The following is a 22,058-nucleotide window of genomic DNA, read 5'->3' on the forward strand; positions in this document are numbered from 1 at the left end:
GAGTTCTGAAGCCGGATTTTTGCCAGCCTTTAATCTGGAGTCGGGAAGTAAATGACATTCTCTGCGGTTCGCTGGGACGGGAAAAGGTGCAGAGCCAAACCGGATAAAGCATCGCAGGTCCGGGAGAGTGAAAAAGGGCAGGTGCGCTTTGGAGTCAGCGACTGCGCGGAGAGAGCGGACCGGTGGATTAGGACGGTACCTGCGTGTGCTGTGGAGAGCGCATCATGCGGACTCGGATGTCGCGCACAATGAGCCATTAAAACCTGTAGGCTGGAGCGAAAACAGATAAGCGGATATGGGTAAGTTTTTTTTTCTCCCCCTTTTTTAATGTGTTTGCTGAACGTAGGTGGTTGCCTCCATTTCTCACAATGCAGATCAAATTGTGTCTTCTTTCAATAGTAGAAGCTGATGAAAACCGGACGATTGCGTCAAAAAAATGTCACTTCAGACGCACCGTTCTGAATTTGTATTTTTAATATTTTTCATTTAAGTGATTGGAAAAGCTTCTGAAATGTGGCTGCCAGTTAGTCGCAGAGCTGCAATGTGATTTTCTATTTTTTTTTTAAAATCTCCTGATCTCCATTTCACTGTCCTTCGCTTTCTTAGAAAACTGGCTTTTAAATCACATTTTCAAATAATGCGATTAGAAATTCCGCCCCTAAAATATGCAGAAAGCAAATCCGCCTGCTTGTTTTAATTAAAGAACACCCCCTTGTTTTTCTCCGACTAGTTCGGGTGCACGGTTGCACTGATTGACATGGATCGGAATGCAAATGCGCGGCGCATTTTGGAAGCCAGTCAACTTTATAAAACGTGCCTCTGCATAATCATTTATTGTCCTGTTTGGAGGCGCGTCGCACGGATCCTGCTGTCCTGCCTCACGCCAAAGCTGTGTGGCTCTGAGAGGACCAGTCGTGCAGGACTTGCTTTATCAGATTGATTTTTCATTCAGCAAACCCCATCGTGTTCTGCACCTGCTATCAGCAGACTCAAATTTAGCATAAAGAGCATGAAGCATGTGTGTGTGTGTGTGTGYGTGTGTGTGTGTGTGTGTGTGTGTGTGTGTGTGTGTGTGTGTGTGCTTGTTGTCTTTCTGTAGCAATGAAACGGGCTATTATGCCACTGTATCTAACCTACCCACTCTTACTCTCACTTCTAATTAGTATTTACCATTTGCCCCTTCTGTTACCCACACGCGTGCGCACTACTACTTACCCACAGGCCACCCTGTGTCACACTCTTGATCCCAACTGAGAGAGCTTCTGATGGAAATTAAAAAAAAAAAATCCTATTTTGATCAACRCTTTTAAAAAATATATATATTTCTGCAATGATTTTCATCTTTTTCGTTCTAGACTTAACCAGTTGCTTGAGTTTATTGGGGGAGTTGTACCATTAATTGTAAAACAGCATGATATATTGATCCACAGCAGGTTACTGCACCACATCAATATGAACTGTACATACCAGTACACTACAGTCTATAGGAGCTGCAATTCCTGCACAGGGCCAGGCTTAAGAGGATATGAGCCCCTGGGCTCAAGCCTGTTTTTTCTAGGTTTATGCTCATTGTGGTGCCTTATGTATGCACACACGTTTCTTTCACTCATTTAGCCATCCCAATTCTATGTGCGCATATTATTCACCCTTATCAGTCAGAAGGTAAGAAGTGGAGCACACCTTGGACAGGTCAGCAGTCCATCAAAGAGCTACAGGTAGATCTACTACACACAGATCAGCCATACTTGCACACATATGTTCCCTTTTATCTTTTTGTAGACCAATTTTGTACCCACACTTTACAATTCCATTTCTTCTTGCTCCTATTTCATGTCTATGTAAACCATTTTGTACCCGTATAGTTAAAATATTTTTTTTTCTTGTCTTTGTGTTATTTACAGATTTAAATTGCCATTAAAATCCTCCAGTCTTGCATGTATTTTCATTCAGTTTTACATTATTTTCTAACACCTATGTTACTGGGCCAACCAAGAACTGCACACAGCCATTTTTTATATGTGTCTCACTAATGTAGGTTGAAGCATACTCCATATATTCTATCAATGGTTTTGGACGACCTTTGTTACCTTTGTTGCCATCTTTCAGTTGGAGTTCTTCCCAATTCTGCCTCATTTCATCAGTTTAAATACTAATTACCTAGGTAAAATCCATGATATCTCTGATCTCTTTAATTTAGCACCTGTTCAAAAGAGAAAACACAAATGAATGTTTATTTTGAATTAAATCCCTGCTAATGTAAAATCATCTCTTGGGCTCAAGCCCAAGCTAGTGTAGGCAACCTCCTGTTGATAGATATTAAATCTTGGACCCACATAATCATTTTTTATTTATTTAATTATTTCACACATCCTAACATTCCCTTGGAATTTATGAGAAGCACAGGAACAATGACCGTGACCAAGGACAGTATAGTGCAAACAAATAACCTAACATATATTTAGATTTTCCAGGGAAACATGTATAAGGGGGACATGCAAGCTACATGCAGATCTTTGTTATTTAACTAGGAGTTATGGATATACTCCATATTGAAGTTGCTGCAAGTCAGTGATGCATTTTTTTTTCACTCAAACACCTCCCATCCAGAAATCAATATCAGCTGAGTTGAGTTTTGCCATATATTTTGTTTTCCTGAAGGAAGTTGTCATCAGAAGATGGTACACTGTGGTCAGAAACCAATACTCAGGTTGGCCTTGGAGTTTCATTGAATGAGGCTAAGACGGTTAGAGGCTTAAGTGTGTAAAGAAGAAAATCCCAGAAGAAAAAATCTGAACTGGTGCTGAAAGGCAGGGCAAATTCATGATTTTATGTTATTTATGCCAAATTCCAATCCTACCAGCTGTAAGGTGCAGCTGAAATCAACACCGATTTTCAATCTGTTGTTTTCCAGTTTTAGTAAGCAGAAAACTTGAGCTTCAGTTTTCTGTTGCTAATTAACAAAGGTGACACCTACGTTCTGCTCCTGTAGCCCATCTGATTGAAGGTTTTTACAAGTTGTTTGTTCAGAGATGTATTCTGCTTATCTTTTTAATATTTACCGTTCATTTAATTATTTTTTCCTTTTTTTTTTTTTGCTTTTCCATCATGTCCAATCAGTCTGGGTGTTCTCTGAGCTCCGACATCAACAAGTTATATCCGACCACATCCCACTGCCGATGATTCGTTACGTTCTCTTTCTCAGAACATTTTGTGTAAACTAGTTGTGTTAAAATTATAGTAAATTTAATTAAATAGTTAGACTATCTATAAGTGACTGCCTGACCATTTCTTGATGGTCGTCTTGTTCTTCAGCAAGTTGCCTCCACCATGTCTAGATACCTAAACACATCGATTTCCTGCCAGGAGATTCCCTGATGAGCTCTTTGTTTTAACAAGCTATTGAACAGATAAAGTTACTAGTGAGGGCAAACAGGAAATTCCTGCACATCTGATGTGAAGTGAGTGAAACCGAGGTTCACAAAATCCAAGCTGTCAATGCAACACACCGTTGTGCATTTTGCTCACAAGTATTTGATGATTGCGCTGTGTCTTAGTCTTCGTTTTTCCGCCAGAACAGCTGATTGTGAGCCTCTTCATTAACAGCATGCAATGCACTTATGTTTCATGGACCATGTCATTAGAGATGTGCCTCACAGGAGGAGGATGTTAAAGTGGAGAGAGAGTACGGAGCTCAGAAATGAATTTAGATGCAAATGACATTTCACACAACCTCTCAGCATCTAAACACAATATGTTTCCTGTTATAGAATCAGTGACCACGGACTACTCTGCACTGTTTATATGTACAGACTACTTCAATAGTATCAACAGATGGCTTTCTGCTGGCCTTCTAGCATCACACAGGCAGCACTCTACAAATGTCAGGTGAAGCAGGTGCATAGTGAGATCAACTAGCCCTTTGAGGGCAATATCTCTCCCCTCTGTTTACATTGGGGAGGAAAAAATCAACTGCTTGTGTGGAAGTTCAAAAAAGTATCCAAATACTGAGGCATTTTTAATTATTTTTCACAAAGTTTGTGATGAACCATTTCAGTGCCAATTATTAGCTTTTTATTTTTATCTGCACAACCTAATTTCACCCAAGTCAGTCAACATAGTTAGTGTTATGATTTCAAAAAAGATTAAGAAAACGCCAGTGAACGGTTGATTTAAAATCTTTTTTCATCCTGTTTCTTCAGACACTGCCCTTATAGACTCTAGTAAATAGCAAAGGAGACGCTAACTGTTTGCTTTTTTGGTATTTTATTTTACATCATAACTGTTACCTTCTTTTTTAATAGTTATGTATACACAGTGGTGACTATCTGTTTGTGCTATTTGGCTCTCTGCCCAGGGCATCCTTTTGCTAGTCGGTGGCTCAACCAGGGAAACTGAAAGAAACCATTTAATCACCCTGTGCAATTTTATCTTGCTTATTTGCATATTGAGTCAGTGAGAACTGGGTGTGCCCCAGTCTCTAAAACACATTGTGTGGTCATGCATGAACTGGATTATTCTAACAAATAGACCAATAAATAGATATTTAAACAATCGGCTCTGATGTGGACTTGCATAGTTTTGCTGTGATTCTTGATAATGGATGCTGTTGCTAACAGAAGCTCACAGCAGTATGTTTTGCAATGAGGTGATTTTGTTGGTGTAAATTGGTTGTGATTGCAATAATCAACAAATCCTGTGCACATGCTTTGTGGGTGTCAAACAAAATTTAGGTGCATTCCCGCCACTTACTGGGCCAGAGTGTGTGCATCAGTCATACCCGTGAGCCAAAACTGAGAGAACTGAGAGAGGTGTAATCACTGAAATTAATCAAGATTTCATGTGCTAATCAGAAGGATGAATACCTTTCTGGTTGATGGAAAGTCATGACAGAGTCTCTCTGGTCCTTCTTATTAAAACAAGTTTGGACTGAACTGTAAAAGCATGTTAGTAACTAGGCAACCACATAGAAACGGTCGAGGCTTCTGTAATTTAGGCTCTGAATAGCAGATTGAGATCGAAATTAGTATAGTTACAAAATTCAGGTAATTGGTAGACAGCTGTTTGATTGCATGGTTTGTGTAAACCCGGCTTGATAACGTCCTAATTCATAGATGTTCCTGTGATAAAAAAATAAAAAAAAGTCGTCGTCTTTATATATTTTCTGTCATTGCTAAACAACAGTGTGCTGTGTTACAGTCACCCTTATTGGCGTGCGGAGTCACTGGAGGTGACATTAATGCTATCTTCTTATATAACAGTGGTTATATATCAGGCAAACTTTGGCAGCAATGCAACCCGAGCGTATTTCTGTACAATCATGATCGTAATCCTTCCTGTGTAGTTCCACCTAACAGGACTAGGAAGCACAAGGAAGCAACAAAATGACACAGTATTTCCAAGCTTTTGTTTCATCGGTTCTGGCTTGGCTGGCTTTGGTATGATCCCACAGATAATTGGAGACTAATGAGTTGGCTTAGGCTGATTTGGGGACATCCGTCCTTATGTTTTAGGCTGCTGTCCAGCCTCTATGGAGTCAAGACTGAATCTGGTAGCAGTTTTGTCAATGACAGGCAGCAAATAGCAATGAGCCACTCATGTGCGCTCAAAGTGCACCAGTTAGTGAGTCCATTTGCCAAGTTATTAAGCTGCATTTGGTTTTATTTTAGGTCAGCAGTAAAGTGCACTTACTCTTTCTATGTGTTAGGGTTGAGAGGCAGAAATAGCCATCTTCTGCTGCTGAGGACAGCAGGGCTGTCTGCTTTATAACAAAGCATCGCGCACATGCCTTTAGACAAACTTGGGCTTTTATTATCCATGCCCAGAAAGCATTGGATTACGAGAAATAACTGTAGAAGGTAAAGTGGTAAAATAATAAGCATTGATGCATATAATTCTAAAAAAAATGTTTAACATAAAAAATGGATTTTAGCAAAACAAAGAAGGGAAACCATAGAGCACCTTCATACAAATAACTCTTGAATTTATATTGCAGTATAGAACTGCAATATATTCCAGTGGGACTTTGTGTGATAGACTAATACAAAATTGTGTATATTTATTAAGTAAATAATAACTATATTCCAGTGGGATTTTATGTGATAGATCAATGCAAAGCTGTGTACATCTGTGTACAAAATACATCTGAAATGTTTGGTGTGCTTTGGAAAACTACCACGTCTTACTGCAATTACATCTGCAAGTTAGACATTTTAAACTTTGATAATTCTTCTTTCAAACTATTACTCAAGCTCAGTCAGATGGAGAGCCTCTGTGAATGCACCTTTTCAAGTCTTTGCACAAATTTTGTTTGAATTTATGCAGGTCTTAACTTTTACTTGGATATTCTACCACTTGAATAGGCTTTGATGGAAGCTGTCCCATTGTAGTTCTGATTTTATTTTGAGGTTTCCAAACCGTCAACCCATTCTAAGGTGTTTTGCAGCTTCTGATGTTTCTATGGCAACCATTCAGGGCTGATTAAAGGCTTGCTCATATGAGGATTTAGCCAAAGCTCCTCCCAGGAACTGCAGTCTCAAGCCGAGCTTCCGCATGACAAAGCAGCCTTCCACTGCGCCTTCCCTACACAGTTCCACCAGACTAGCGGCAGCAGCAATTAGCCAACACCTGGTGGAACTGTGCATGTGCTGAGCTCTTCATATGAACTGCTTTTCAGCCTGATGCTGCTAAGAATGGCCATCATGGACAAGAACTGTTATGATGATGTGCTGAAGGCAGAGTGTCGGAAAGAGCAGGAGCTTCTTAAGACCAGTTTCAAAGTATAAAATGTTTTTTAAAGTTATTTTTGACATGCACATAATCTTAATAACAACTAGTTTACTTGTTTGTGGTATAAAATGGCACTATATACGTGGAAAACACATAAATACTCCCTATAAATTTTGGTCACATCTGAGTGTATTTCTTGTCAACAATGTGATTGTCATTCACTGCAGTCACATTGTTGCAGGAGCTCTAATGGCAAAACTTGAAACTGCATCCACATTCTCACACTTGCTGTGTGTATTCTGTGAACTGTGCCGACTATGCACACACTGTCCACTGTCCTTCATTTCCCACAATCAAATTAAACCAAACTGGTTTGACTACAAATGCATCTGACATTGACTTTTTATTCGTGAAAAACTTCAAAAACCATCATTAAATTTCTTTCCACTTCACAAATTGTTGTGACCTCATGTTGTTCCAGCTCAATGTACAACACATTGAATTGGGGGCAAAATGCAAAAAAAAAAAAAAAGGTTTTGCCAGTTACTGTAGATAATGACTTCAGATGGGAATAAACAAAAGTTGCAAAGGAATGAAGAAGACTTTTTTTTTCCATGCTCAAAAATAGGTTTTGAGTTACAAAAACATCCTGATGGCTGCAGGGTTCAAGGGCATGCAAAATTTAATGTGTGCTAGACGAAAGGAGAAATTTCTTTCAAATGAAAGAGCAAAAAAAAAATAAAAAAATGGTAACGATGAAAAGGACCTCAGCTGGGAGGTAATAGAGACACAAACCCTTTGAGTGACACCTAGGAGGGTGACTTGTGCTGCTTTGTGAATAAGATTAGAGGAAGGAGTGGGGCAGAAGATGGCCTACAGAGGCCTTAGCTCACAGATGTCTCATTAAACTGCATGCCATGTCAGTCAGAGGGAAAGGGGTGTTTTGTGAGCCAGCCTCAATCTGTAGGTGATCCAGGAGTCACTTCTAATAAAGCAAGCGTACTTTGCAAATGGGAAGAATGCAGAGTAGAAGTCTTGTTTTGCGCGTCCTCGTGGGATGCAAGGCCGAGCGAAAGTTCACATTCGTGTTTAGTGGAAACTGCCCACACATTTTAGTCCACTCTTGAACATGCATTTGGTTCTAAGTATTTTAAATGGACATGGGAGATTATGCACCCGCCATTTGTCTACATCACTTTTCTTACCTTGTCTCCTCTTAGACTTTGATACGCATTATGCGCCTTAGACAAAAATAAATCGACTACTCTCACAAATCTTGTGATCCTCATCTTTCAATCTCTACAGTGTGTGTATGTTAAAGTAGCACAATTGTTGGACCCAGAATGAAGAAATATGATGGATGGAGCTGTTGGTATAATCAATAGCCAGCACAAATTATCTTTGCGGCTCCACAGTTCCCTCCATCTGTAAGGGATGATGAAAGAATCTTCTGAAAACAAACACTAAGTGTTTCTCTTTCAATCACACTGCAAGACACAGACAAATACACATACAATCCCCATATGGGATCGGCAGATGCTTGGCAGTGAACTAAATGGCTATGTTAGACACCATATGCTGTATGATGCCTCTCAGCCACACTATGTCAGGCACTTACATCTGACAAATCCCCAGAAGATTATTGAGACAAAATCGAAGTTATGCCTTTGACCGCAATAGAGGTATTCCCAAAGTCTGGAGATTCCCATGTTTCAAAGTGAGGTTCGTCGTCAGTGTAACATACTAAACATATGGCACGATCAGTCTGGACTCTCGGTAGTACCTGTCACCATATTGTAATCTAATTAGAAGATGGATCACTTCTATCTCCATGTATTAATCTTATCTCAGTTCTGATCATGGCAATAAATTTCATACTTGATGACATTGCCTTGAGAAGCAGACTGAGGTGAGCATTCTCTCTTACTATCTATTCCAGCAGAAATCAATGTATCTTAATGACAGATCATTAGTTGCTGGGCAAAAGGGAGAGAGGAATGGGGGGGGGGGGGGGGGGGGGGGGGGGGGGGGGTTAAGTGGAAATAACTGATTCCAAGCTAACAAGAAAACAGGTTTGTTGAAGGAAGTTGCATACCCTTTTTTGTTATCTTTATACCACAAATCATTATTTTGATGTTTTACCAAAACTTCAAACCCCATTAAACTATTTTCACATTTTGTCACTTTTAACACCACGAACCTCAATGGATTTTATTGGCATTTTACATGATAGACATATATAAATTTAATAAACCAACACAAAACACAAAGAGAAAGTTTGCTGTGTGTTTCTATTCATTAAACTTCTGCTTTGAAATCTCTAATTATTTCCATACTAACCTCCAGTATTCAGCAGATTGATTTGCTTGTGCAAACCACAGCTATATGTATTTTTTATTTTTTTTAACAATGTGATAGAAACTGTGTATCATCCTCACAACATTATGGTGCCTCTGCTTTTCCCCATGATCTTATCACCATACACCATGTCTGGTGTAAAAAAAAAAAAAAAAAAAAAAAAATTTTTTTTTTTTAATTACATTTTAAATGTGCTACTTTGTTTTTGTCCAAAACAGAAAACTCTACTAAATCCACTAAAGTTTGTCACTGTAAGGTTATTAAATGTAAAATAAAATATATGTATGCTAGCTACTATGTCTTGTGTCTATGGGATTATGCCTTCCCCTTCTCCAAGCTCCAGCCCTTATGAAAACCAAAATGTACATTCCAGTTTCCTGCTCTTCCTAATTCCAAGTCTGCTTGGAATTATCTTTCAAGTTCTAAATATTTAATTAATCTTAGAACTAATCCTACAACTAAACTTAAAAACGATGAACACCCTCAGTCCATATTTTCTGGTTTCTTCATCAGTTTCTCTGTCGCTGCAGTAGTGTAATAAATGTAATTCACACACTTGAATTTCATGCTCCAAATTTATCACGCCCAGCTCTTACAGTATGTCTTCACAAGCGGCTTGTGTTCATTATTCCTACAGTTTTGTTAAATTGCAGAATTTCTAAGAAAAGTGCACTTGATGGTACTTTATCAAGCCACGAATCGTAAAACCTTCTTTGGGATCTGCAGGTGCAGCAACCAGGGTGTAAAATGTAGCTGTTCTTAATAAAGGAACACCTGTACACCAACTTACCTGAACAACCATTAAAGCAGACATGTGGGATCAGTATTCAGCACAGAATCGAAAAAAAAAGATGGGGACTTTTGTTAAAGTACGTGTTGAATACACAAATCTGATATGTTGCATTATTAGACTAAGTTCTGTGACCTGTTTTGGGTATGTGTATGTTTACTAACTATCCATGTGTAAAATATCTGATTTTCTGAGTAGTTTTATATGCTTTATTGAACTAAAAATCTGGAGTATAAAATCTGTGTTTTTGAAAAAAAGTCTTCTGAGCTTCTGTTCCCGTGAACACCTTTCACCGAATTCCATGGCATCCAGTTTTGTCTCCTCTGTAGTAAATATAGCCCGACAATCAATGCAGCATAACGTTTCCAGAGTCATATCTTCATCCATATTTGGAGTTAGTCTTTCCAAAAGCAATCACAGTGCCAATTGCAGAAGAAGATCAGTCATGGAGAGTGAGATTTTACTCAGCACAGAAAAAAAATCAGCATGAAAGGAGTGATAGTTGTGTCTACAGTCCTGGAGGCGTTTCAATTTAGACTCCAGTCATTTCATGTTTAACCAAACCAAAGCAGAACAGATTCAGTCTGAATCATTACTTTTTGCTTTTCACTGGTCCAAAAACATCACTATATCCCCAGAGGAATGGAATTTCACAACACCTCTCTGCAGAATCAAACAACTACCTGGAAGCCAGTTTTGTGGATTAGTGTGGGCATGACGTTCAGCAAGCGAGTGTGTGTGTGCGTGTGTGTGTGCACGCGTGTGTGTGTGTATTGTCTTGTTTTTTGCATTCTCCAGAATCCTAAGAAGAAAGTCTGAGGTTAGGCTCTGGCATTTGATGAAGCTAAGTTGAAATATCTTATTTCAGGGATGTGATAAAGTTTAAGTACAGCTATTTGTTACATTTCAGGATATTTGTATAAGGTCTTAAAAAGTCCTTACATCTTCTGGATAGAATATGTCATTTTAAGGACATTGTTTAATAGATTTTAAATTTAATTTAGTTGTACAATTGTACCATTGTTCATTTATTGCTTCTTTCACAATTTTTGTGTAAATTTTGGCTTTATTACGGTGACAAAAAAGTACAGATCCTACAATGCAGGGTAGAAAGCAACCTTTTCTGAAAAATGTAATTTAAAAATTCTGCTCCTGGAGCTACCTTGTTTTAGCAGGTAGTTTCAGTAGGTGGTAATTAAAATCACCTCCTTCTTTGTACTGGTAAGATGTTTACAAGATTAAACTGTTTACAGGAATGGCAATAAAGATTACTGTACACTGTAACATGGTATTGAGGGTTTTTTTTAAACTGCATTTATGTTTCAATTACTTAACAATGCTGTTTCAATTTATAGTTCCTTTTCAGACGGAGTCAAATAATGGTCCTGGAGTTGACAATATTTCTTGTCAATTCTCTTTTACATCTTTTGCAAGCTTTCTAGCGCATGCTTACTGGTTGTAGGCATGTTGTTTGTGGTGATGTGCTGTGTTTGCTCTAGTCTGATGAAAAATAAGCTTACATTTAGTTTCAGACCTTAAAACCTTTCAGTTTATATTTAAATATGGATAGACGATTTGTGTGTTTTAATCTCGACATTCCACCTTACATCTTCAGTGGCTGTAGGTCTCTTTGGTGATTTGCAGTGGCAGTCTTCATTTTGTCTGGTCACTTAGTCTCATTTAAAGTCTTTTTTTCCCCCAACATATTCCCTATCTGTGCTGCTTGCATCAACTAGCCAATTTATTGAATTTAATTAAATGTAAATTTAGCTATTTTTGCTTTTATGTCTTATGATGACGTGGGTTTTAGCCCTGTTGTTCTCTACCGGCTCCCTTGGTATTTCCACCTCACTTTGATGCTAAGCGCATCTGGTACATTGCATATATTCTGGATCTTTACACATCCTCTACTCTGGTAATATTTATAGGACTGTCTACGGGGCATATTAACTCTGCCTGCACATGTAGTCGCATTTAGCTGGTTTTGCTTTTGAGTTGAAAGAATGGGCTTCCTGCTATACAGGGACTTGTTATGCCATAAAATGGTTTCTTATGCCTCCTGTTCTGGGCTGAATTTCTTCCCCAGTTATTAGTGATTTAGTAGACTTCCAAAAATCCAATTTATTTGTTGACGTTACATTTTAGCCTTTGTTTGCTTTTCTGAAGAACTTAAAGTAACAATCCAAATGTGTAGGAAACGATTATTGGATTGAATTCAAATGTTTTAGCCAAGATGATCAAGACAAGTTATCTCATCTTAATGTTCGTAAAAATCCCATTTTTTTTATTGTCTTTGTCTTTTAGAGACAAATGAGGTCACAAGGACAAGTGCTTGCAATCAAGTGTAGGCATTTGAATGAAAAAAGTATTTGTTCAATAAAATAATTCTATTTTAATCTCAAACATAATTGGAAAGTAAACATTTATCTTATTTTCTAACCTTGCTTTTCTTTCTTTTTTAGGCTCTGCTCTGCAGCGTCGCTGGCTATTGTTCCAACTCCTGATGCAGGTGTGGCTAGCGGCAAATCCATCTCTAAGTGATCGCCACTGCCCTAAGAGTTGCCGCTGTGATGGAAAAATTGTCTACTGTGAGTCAAGCGCCTTTCGTGATGTCCCCAAGAACCTTTCAGGAGGCTGTGAGGGCCTGTCGCTGCGGTACAACAGCCTCTCCAGTCTTCGCGCAGGACAGTTTGTTGGCCTCAACCACCTTATTTGGCTCTACTTGGATCATAATTACATTGCCTCTGTGGATGCAATGGCATTCCAGGGGGTCCGCAGGCTTAAAGAACTGATTCTAAGTTCGAACAAGATCACATCTCTCCATAATACAACATTTCATCCTGTCCCTAATTTGCGAAATTTGGACTTGTCATACAATAAACTGCAAGCCTTGCAACTTGGGCAATTCCAAGGGTTACGTAAACTTCTTAGTCTTCACATACGATCTAATTCACTAAAAACTCTCCCAATGCGTCTTTTTCAAGATTGCAGAAATCTTGAATTCCTTGATCTCGGTTACAATCGCCTCCGGAGTATCACCCGAAATGCACTTTCTGGACTTGTCAAACTCACAGAGTTGCATTTGGAGCACAATCAGTTCTCCAAGATCAATTTTTCCCATTTTCCTCGACTCTACAATCTACGGGCTCTTTACCTGCAGTGGAATCGCATTCGGTCAATGAGCCAGGGCTTGACTTGGACCTGGGCCTCTGTCCAGAAACTGGATCTGTCAGGGAATGAACTGACAGAAGTAGATCCCATAGTTTACCAATGCTTACCAAACCTGCAGACGCTCAACCTGGACTCTAATAAGCTGACAAATGTTTCTCAGGAGGTTGTTGATGCTTGGATCTCACTGACCATGATTAGTTTAGCAGGAAATGTTTGGGACTGTAGCCCTTCCATCTGTCCTCTTGTGGCTTGGCTGAGAAACTTTAGAGGGGCAAAAGAGACCACAATGATTTGTGCCTCTCCCAAGAAAGCTCAAGGAGAGAAAGTGATGGATGCGATTGAAGCATTTGGGGTTTGCCAATCCAACCCAGGGCCAGTGATCACAGTGAACATTACTCCAAACCTATCCAGTGTCCCTGTACAGACAGAACATAACCCATCTGTTCTGGCTTTGACGACTAGCTCGGGAAAGAGATCTGAGGGATCTCTTTGGGGTCCTACTTCTTTGGCAGTTACCCCACCTGTTGCACTTCCTCCAGAGCAAGACTTGGAGCCCGTCTCCTTCCATAAGATTGTGGCTGGAAGTGTTGCCCTGTTTCTGTCCGTTGCGATGATCCTCTTGGTAATTTATGTGTCCTGGAAGCGCTACCCTAACAGCGTGAAACAGCTCCAGGAGCACTCTGCCGCGGCTCGCAAGCGTCGCAAGAAACCACGAGAAACGGAGCGCACCCTTAGCTCCCCTCTGCAGGAGTACTATGTGGACTACAAGCCCAACAATTCTGAGGCCATGGATGTGCTCGTCAATGGAACTGGACCGTGCACCTATACCATCTCAGGCTCCCGAGAATGCGAGGTATGACACACTACTAACAGTGCGCTCAAATTAATAGAATAAAATGATGGCACAGGCATTTCTTTTGCTTGTAATGTAATACTTCATGTTTTTTGATGGGTGCTTCACCTAAACCCAATCTCTTCTTACATGCATTGTTTGCTATGTCACAGAACAGCATGGAAATACAGACAAAATGAAAGTTATTGTCTCACTATATGTTCTTTGGTTTGTGCTATTTGACCATGTATGTCCTTATTTAGATTTCACAAGCTTTTTCTTTGTGTTGGTATGCTTTTTTTTCAGTACATTTTTTGTCAGCATTAAATCTTAAAGACGGCACCTACATGCTGGATGTGAATGACAGTAGTACTCTTTTTTTCCTGCTAAATGGAGCTTCCTCAGAGCAAATGACTTCACACTTTTTCTTGACACAGCTATGACTCAAGATAGTTGTTGAAAAGCTCCGCAGTCCCCCAACAGCATTGCCTTTCAGCTTTCCTTCCTTCCCTTTTATACTATGGCTGTAGTTACTCGCTTGTTTGCTCACTTGGCTAATTGATTAGTCAAGCATAAACTGAAATGAATACTTTCACTGGCCGTTGACACTTAAATTCACATTCATGGAGGAAGAGGGAAAAAAAGTATTTGTTGCACACAGACAGAAGCAGTCTTTGATAGTCCTTAAAGGAGTGTGAATCCTTTGAAATGTTTTACACACAGGCAAGTGATTTTCTTCAAAAAAAGTATTTACACACCACATCAATGCTGGAATAACACGTTTCTCCGCTTGCTTTCACTTACCCTCCTGTTATGTACTTGACCCACAGTATAAGGATAAGGTAAAGCTCTTATTCCAAGAAATACTTACCTCTCATTTTCCAGGTTACATTTTACATTTATTCACTATTTCACTGATCACATTAGAATTGTGATTATTGGGCCTTTAGCTCATTTACCACCTATGTCGTGGGGTTTCTTCTTCCATGTATTCCCAAAGGAACTAGTGTGGTCCAACCTAAAAGTACTGCTAGGAAATTAGGTTAATTAGGTTTAGAAAGCTACTCAAATATTTCTGTGATGTCACATTTGGCTGCAGACTTGAAAACATGATACTGTTTATGCAGGAACTTACTGAAATGCTGGGCTAATTTAAAAATGGTTGCTATTTATTTTCAGATAACGTGTTTTATATATCATACATAAACTAGTGCTGTCAGTTGATTAAAACATATCAGATTAATCACGTTATAGGACTAATTAATCAAGATGAATCACTATGTTAACTTTGCAAGCTTGAAATGTAAATATTGAAGCATGCGTCAGCAGCATTGTCCTTGTTTTTCGTCACGTACAAGGTGAAGAAATGTGGTTTCACTWCTCATCTATTTGGTGTGTAGTAGCCACGCGGTATTTGTGATTACCCACGGATGTCCAGGGGTATCCGGAAAAGGCAGTAAATGTGGCGTCTGCCAGCTGTTGTGCTTTAGCTGCCTCATTGATGTTGTACAGTTTATGTATTCTTTTTACAATAGTTTTTGTTGAAGTTTCTACAGCTGCACCCTGTCAGCGTTGTCTGACAAGCATGGCTTGATGTTGTAAAATCGCCCTGAATTAGCATCTTTGCCAGCGTCAGCGAAAATGTGCTTTTCTCAAAGATGGTCTTTTAAACACTTTGCGCTTTGCCAAAAACAGAATTTATTGTTGCAATTTGTACATACCACCTTGATTTTATCCACAGCTCTATCAGGGAGGTTTATCAAGCTGCATTTAATGCTGAGCACACTAGTTCGACTCAACTTGCTCATCTTTTCACTCGTATTTGCGACTTTGCGTTGTTGACCAAAGATTGCTGTGAACCAGGTAGAGAGGACATAATAGGTTATGCAATTAATTTGCATTATATAGTATTATCACGTTAGGCTTTTTAGATCAATCGCTTGCATGTGTCAATGTTYTCAGCCTTAGCATACATTTACTTTTCTGTTCTAGTTCATTCAGTATGGGCACATTTCACAAAATAAGTTGCTCACCTGCTTTCTAAAATTAGCACTTTGCTTTGAAAAGTTGCAAAATGTAATGACTGCTTTAGCTGAATCTCTACAACTCTTCACTACATGTACAGCTGTCTAAGCAACGTAGAGTCAGTCATACACAGACAAGCAGATTCAGTCTGTCTTTTAACTGTGAACATCATTGTGAAGTAAAACTTGCTTCGATTGTTAGAGGAAAATAAAAGATCAAACAAGTTGTGTGGACAGCCTATGCTTTAACTTGGCAGACTTTGGACAGGAAAAATGCTTTAGTTTAGAGTTTGGGAGGTTAGGGTCTGTGATATTAATCATTTAAAATCCTCATTATCAAATCTGGTGACAAACCTAACTATTAATATATGAAATATTTTGTAGGTGGAGGCACATATGCACTAATAAAAAATGTTTGGCTGTAGTTCATTGCATACATATCCATGTCACTTTCCTATTAAATTGTTTAGTTTTCAATATACTTTATTTCATAGTTTTAGATGATAGGCAAATCACAAAGGGCAGAAATAACTAATCATTGGCATTTGGATTGATCGAGGCCTTTTCTCAGTTGATTATGGTACAACCACAACATTTTTTCATTTAATGTGACAGACCATCATAAAGTAGCTTGTAGTTGTAAAGTGAAATTCTTCACTGATAAAATTCTGAAAGGTTTGGCTGGAGAATGGGTTCAGTCCTCTTTTACCCTCAGTACCCCTAAAGAAAAGTCTGTGCAACCAGATGTATTAATTCAATAAAATGTAATCTCAAGGCACTTTTTAAAAACACCAGTTTATATACACAAATATATAGTCAATCCAGTCAAAATATACAGAAAGATTCAAAACTAATAAACTCTGAATTTACTTTTGGGAGGTACTGTATTAACCATAATAGTGGGTCACAAACATATTTAAAATACACATGTTATTTCCTTTTGAACACCTACTTGGCATCTTCCCCAAAAGTAGATTTTTTTATTTTTGCAAACAAACACTTGGCTGTGCACCATGCAGATGTTTTCTGCTGTGGTTTGAGTCGCCTTTTAATCAGCTCTTATCGAATCCCGAGGATAGAGTTGGGCAACTCTGGTCTTAAAGGGCTGTTGTTCAGCTTGTCTTAAATGTCTTCCTGCTCCAAACGACTGTTTCACATCACTTCGCCCTATCACTTTGTTCTACAGGGACCTAATACTTTATCTCAGATAGAACAGACAAAAATAGAAAACATGCTGCAGAATTGCTAACCCCTGAAGTAATGTTTCCAAACATACTTTAAGGGAATTATTAATTCCAGGATTTACATTTAGGTCTTATGTTATGCAAAATATAGCATTAAACTAGAGTATAAGTGAAATCAGTTCACAATAAACATCTTAACACATCTCAGCCTTCTTTTTTATTGTGTAGTCTTTTGCAGATACTCTTGAAAATACACCTTGTCTTTCCTTATCTGTCCTTCCCTCTCACCTTACAAAATGGTGGAATGCTAAGACAGGAGCTATCCATCAGCAGTCCACCAAGTCCTGAGTTCATCTCAGAATGTGCTCTGATCTTGTTTCTACATTTTGTTGCCTTAGTGTAGACATAAATCACTGGGCAGAACATGGCAGCGCTTGCAGCACTCTGCCCACCTCGCAGCATTGCTTCCGCTTTCCGCCGTTAGGCGCGTAGCGGCTTATGTTCATTCATCCTTGAGCCGGAGTTTCTTATTCCTCCTCCGTCACTTTTGCCATTCTTTTCAATCTGGATTTTTGTGCCACGGTATATAGCAACCTCTTCATATTATTGTCATTGCTCTCTCAGGTCCACTTGCCTGGGTGTTTGGCAACCTTTTTAGTGAAATATCAGAAGATAGTGGAATCCTCATTTCCTTGTGTCACTTCAATCAGAGCAGACTTTCCCCCCCGTCATTTCATTTTGATTTTCCTTTTATCTGTTCCACTGTAGCTGCACTCCTGAGGTGCGCAGTGGACTTCACCTGATTTCATGTTTGATGTCACCTCTTTTATGTGTCAGAACATCATTTTATGCCTCCTGGCACTTTTTTTTTTCCCAATGCATTTTGTAATCTGGCAACACTACATAATAGCATATGCACTCTCCTCTCTCTTCATTTTCCTGCCTTTTTGTGAAATATTGATGGGTCTAGGAAATGGTTATCATCAGATTTCCCCAAGATGATTTGTGGCTCTTTACAGTTTAAATGCAGGAAATACGAGAAGGAACTTGTTTGAATTTTTTCCTTCTTTTTAAAGCCTCTGATAGGTGCTTGACTTAGGCTCTTTGTCCTCCATTCTCTAGGTTATGACTCAGGCTCCTTATTAGGTGTCTTCTTTAAAAAGAGAGGAGAAGCAGGTAGCCATGAAAATGACCAAATGCAAACATTTGTCTCTTAAATGTATATCTAAACGTATAGATTTTTCCAATAATTATATTAAATAATAATAAATAACATTTTTATTTTTTTGCTGAATTTTTTTGTACTAAGAAAAAAATTATGCACGTTAAAAACAGGCTGAGAAATCCTAGCTGGTGTTGAGTCTAATTCTTTGATGAGCCCACGTTGTCTGGTTGATTCAAGCCTTCCCCTTTCAGTGCCACTTCTGAAATTCCCTCCTTTTTTTCTTTGTTATATTCCTGTTTACCCTTTTGACTCCAACAACTTTCTCTGATACTCCTGCTGACAATTTTCAAAGCCCAGTGAACCACTAACTGCACCACAGAACTAGATCAGCACATGACACCTGGCTTTTTAAAGTGTTGCAAAGAAGCATTTGAAGCACTTCTCATAGCTCATAGTGACATTTTAGAGGAGGAAACGTGATGTTTTGATATTGAAGATTTTCCCACAGTCATTCCAACACTATATTTCCTCTTCATATCTGTCTCTGAGCACTGTCAGGAGAATAACACATAATCATTTGTGTTGTATCACATCCTCTCCTTTCATAGAAAACAAGTTAAAATCTTGACAAGTCATTCATTTAGGCGTTTGAGGGATGAATGCTAATGTGTGTTCAAGTAAATGCCCTGAATACATTTTTTTGTTTTGAACACACACGTTCAGAACCCTGAAAATGACCAATGAGAGAACATTGTTTTCATTTCGTAAAAGATGTAACGAAAGATCCGKTTTTTTTTACATTTATGAATATATAATGAATTATAAATCTTGAAATTGAAAATGCAACAATTTGCACATTTCTAAACTGATATCTCAACAAAAATATTACTTCTCCGAATGAATTTAAAAAATGCTTGACGACATCCCACTTCATTTCTCACCAGAGTTAAATAATGAACAATCACAATTAATCAATAGGCAAAATAATAAATGAAATGGATAAATAGATAAATGAACATACAAACTACCTGGACTAGGTCATTTTACACAGGCACCATTTATCATTAACCTATTATTACAAGAGACAAAAAAATAATTAACAGTTAATAGAATGAATGAATAAATTAATTAAAAAAATGCAATAAACTAGATGTTTTTCCAGTGCTTATTTGTGACAGTAGTATTTATGTTGTGCTGATTACACCCCACTAATTCCCAATTTCACCAAGATGAAAAAAAAAGGTTTGCAATATTTAATTGCAATTAATCCTAGAATTTTGTTCAAGAAAAATCAATAGTAATGATTAGCTTTTCGCCCTTTACACTTAAATATACCTGCTCTCTGTATTAATAGTATTGTACATTTGCATTAAGAATTTTAACTTTTTCACTTATGCAATATCTTTTCATTGATCAAGCGAGATTGTAAGTAAAACCTCGTACAACATTAGGCTTAACATTATTTATACCTCTGACAAATTTCTATTTATTTACAGTTAAATGCATATATCAAATTAAAATGTATTGTGACAATTTTTTTTTTTTTCATGTGTTGCAATGATCTCTGCACCTTGAGGTCATAACACTCCTTTGCCATCACTCCGGTCCTGTCTTGCTATTACTTCCACTCAGAAGAATAACCCTGATCTAATGAATGGATTACCTAATAATTATTTCAAGTGTGTTAATAATTTTCAGCCTAACTATCTGTATCTTGAATTCCCATAGTTGTCTATGAAGAGTTTTCAAATGCGCATAGCAAAATTCACACAAGCTGTGTTCTACTCATAAATCTTTGGAACTTTGGAACAAGAATGTACGAGAAATCTTAAAGTGTCATTTTGAAATGTTTGTTTTTTTACACTATCTTAATGTTAACATTGCTTAGGTAATAACACCTGGTGAAAGAAAACAAAAAGAATACTGTAAAGTAAAAAATCATTGGCATTTGGATTGATCGACACCCTTTCTCAGTTGATTATGGTACAACCACAAAATTTTTTTCATTTAATGTGTCAGACCATCATAAAGTAGCATGTAGTTGTAAAGTGAAATTCTTCACTAATAAAATTCTGAAAGGTTTGGCTGGAGAATGGGTTCAGTCCCTTTTACCCTCAGTACCCCTAAAAAACAAAAAAACAAAACAAACATTTACATTTGTTATGGTGTCAACACAAACACTGGGACACTAGCCAAGGATGAATTAGCTAATTATAATTCAGTGGAGAGGTTAAACTCCAACATGCTAGTGTCTTCAGTCTATAATAAACCAAGGGGGAGTCTTAAAACACGCACTGTGCCGACTGTGGGAAAACATCTCTCTTATCCGCTAATCCTGTCTGTTTCACACTCCTGTTCCATGCTGCTGCTTTCCACACTGCTGTTTGATCCATGCTTAATGAGGGTGGAAGATCACTAATGCAGCAATTACATTACCTGGAAAAGAGGCAAGAGTAATTCCTTTTCCTCATAGCTTTCTGTAACGCAACCAAGGTGTATTGTTAGTGTTAGGCTTTGCAAGTTACACCTTCTTCTTTGTTTTATGTTTGACCAGTGGTTCTCATTATAAAGCTGCTGAATCTTTGGTATGTCTTTTTCATCCGTTTACATTTTCTCACCACTCGTCTAGCAATCAGCCGTCGTCTCCTTTTCTGCTTCCGGTTTCAAAGTCCTTTTTCAAAGGTGTTCCCATTTGTATAACAGAGGTTGCTGTTCTGTTTTATTACCTCATATCTTCCTCTCTATCTGCTGATGAAGTGCTGCTCTCCTAAACCCTTCCATATGGATGAGGAAAGTAGTTTAACATATTGTAGCTGCGTCTAAGCGGATAAACCGGGATCCTTTGAGAGTGAATAAAAGGTGAGGGATAATATCGCACTTAAGCCACACCTCAGAGAAGCCTGTGGCTGCATTCTACTTATCCTAACAATCTGTGTAGATGTGCACAAAGCAGCAATAAAAATCATTTTCAAGCTGCCATATGTTGCGCATGGACATATGGAATTGTTTAATGTCAGTGTTTAGTGGCTCTTTCAATAATTTATCATCACTTTTCAACTTTAGAAATCACTTGAAACATGCTTGTAGTGTCCAGAAAAGCCCTCTGCCCTGCTTGAGGCAATCCATTGTAATGCTCTTGGTAACATGACTGGCATGCATTGTACAAAGAAACACCATGCCAGGATCAGACACAGTGCTCATTTAGATGAGTAGCGCTAAGGCTCCCTCTTGGAGTTGGGCCCCCAGCTGGGGAGAAATATTCACACCTCCAAATGGTGCAGGCTGATTGCTGGGCCGCCAGAGGAAATGCTTCAAGCTGAAGTTCAAATGCAAAATGGTTTTTTTTTGTTTTTTTTTATGTTGTCAAAGAGAATCTCTGGCACCATATTTAGTGATGAGCTGAAAGCAGAAGACATAATAAGGGCGAGCAGCAGCTCATCAGGTTTTATGATTCCTCCAATGTTGGTTAAAATATATTTGATCAATGAAAGGCTGAAGCTGATGGTTGAGGTACAGAAACATTCCTTATTTGGAAGGAAATTCCACAGATTGTGAGGGAATAAACTCACGCAACCAACAATTACACACATTTTTCAATTGTGTTGTAATCTAGACTTATTTGAGTAGTTATAAAACCATAATCTAGTGACAGRATKTSTATTAGATGTGTGTATTTTAGGAAATTCCAGATTTTCTTTCACTGCAACTACCTTTTAATCGTTCTGATTTACTGTGGCATGTTTCAGGATATCAAATTATTCTCCTTTTCAAAAGAAGACAGAAGYTACAGTAGTCATTTGCGTATTGG

At 38.3% G+C, this 22,058-nt stretch overlaps 1 protein-coding gene across 1 annotated transcript in view; it reads left to right on the forward strand.

The window, feature by feature from the left end:
• The first annotated feature begins 6 nt into the window (after positions 1-6).
• LOC103473983 (leucine-rich repeat transmembrane neuronal protein 4) overlaps positions 7-22,058 on the forward strand; it is a 121,855-nt gene continuing 99,803 nt past the window's right edge. The window contains exons 1-2 of the mRNA XM_008424681.2: positions 7-299; positions 12,337-13,898. Coding sequence (XP_008422903.1) covers positions 296-299; positions 12,337-13,898 — 1,566 coding nt within the window. The 5' untranslated portion in view covers positions 7-295. The remainder of the gene's footprint in view (positions 300-12,336; positions 13,899-22,058) is intronic.

This window comes from Poecilia reticulata, linkage group LG12 (assembly GCF_000633615.1).
Source record: "Poecilia reticulata strain Guanapo linkage group LG12, Guppy_female_1.0+MT, whole genome shotgun sequence".
In the NCBI taxonomy this organism is placed as follows: domain Eukaryota; kingdom Metazoa; phylum Chordata; class Actinopteri; order Cyprinodontiformes; family Poeciliidae; genus Poecilia; species Poecilia reticulata.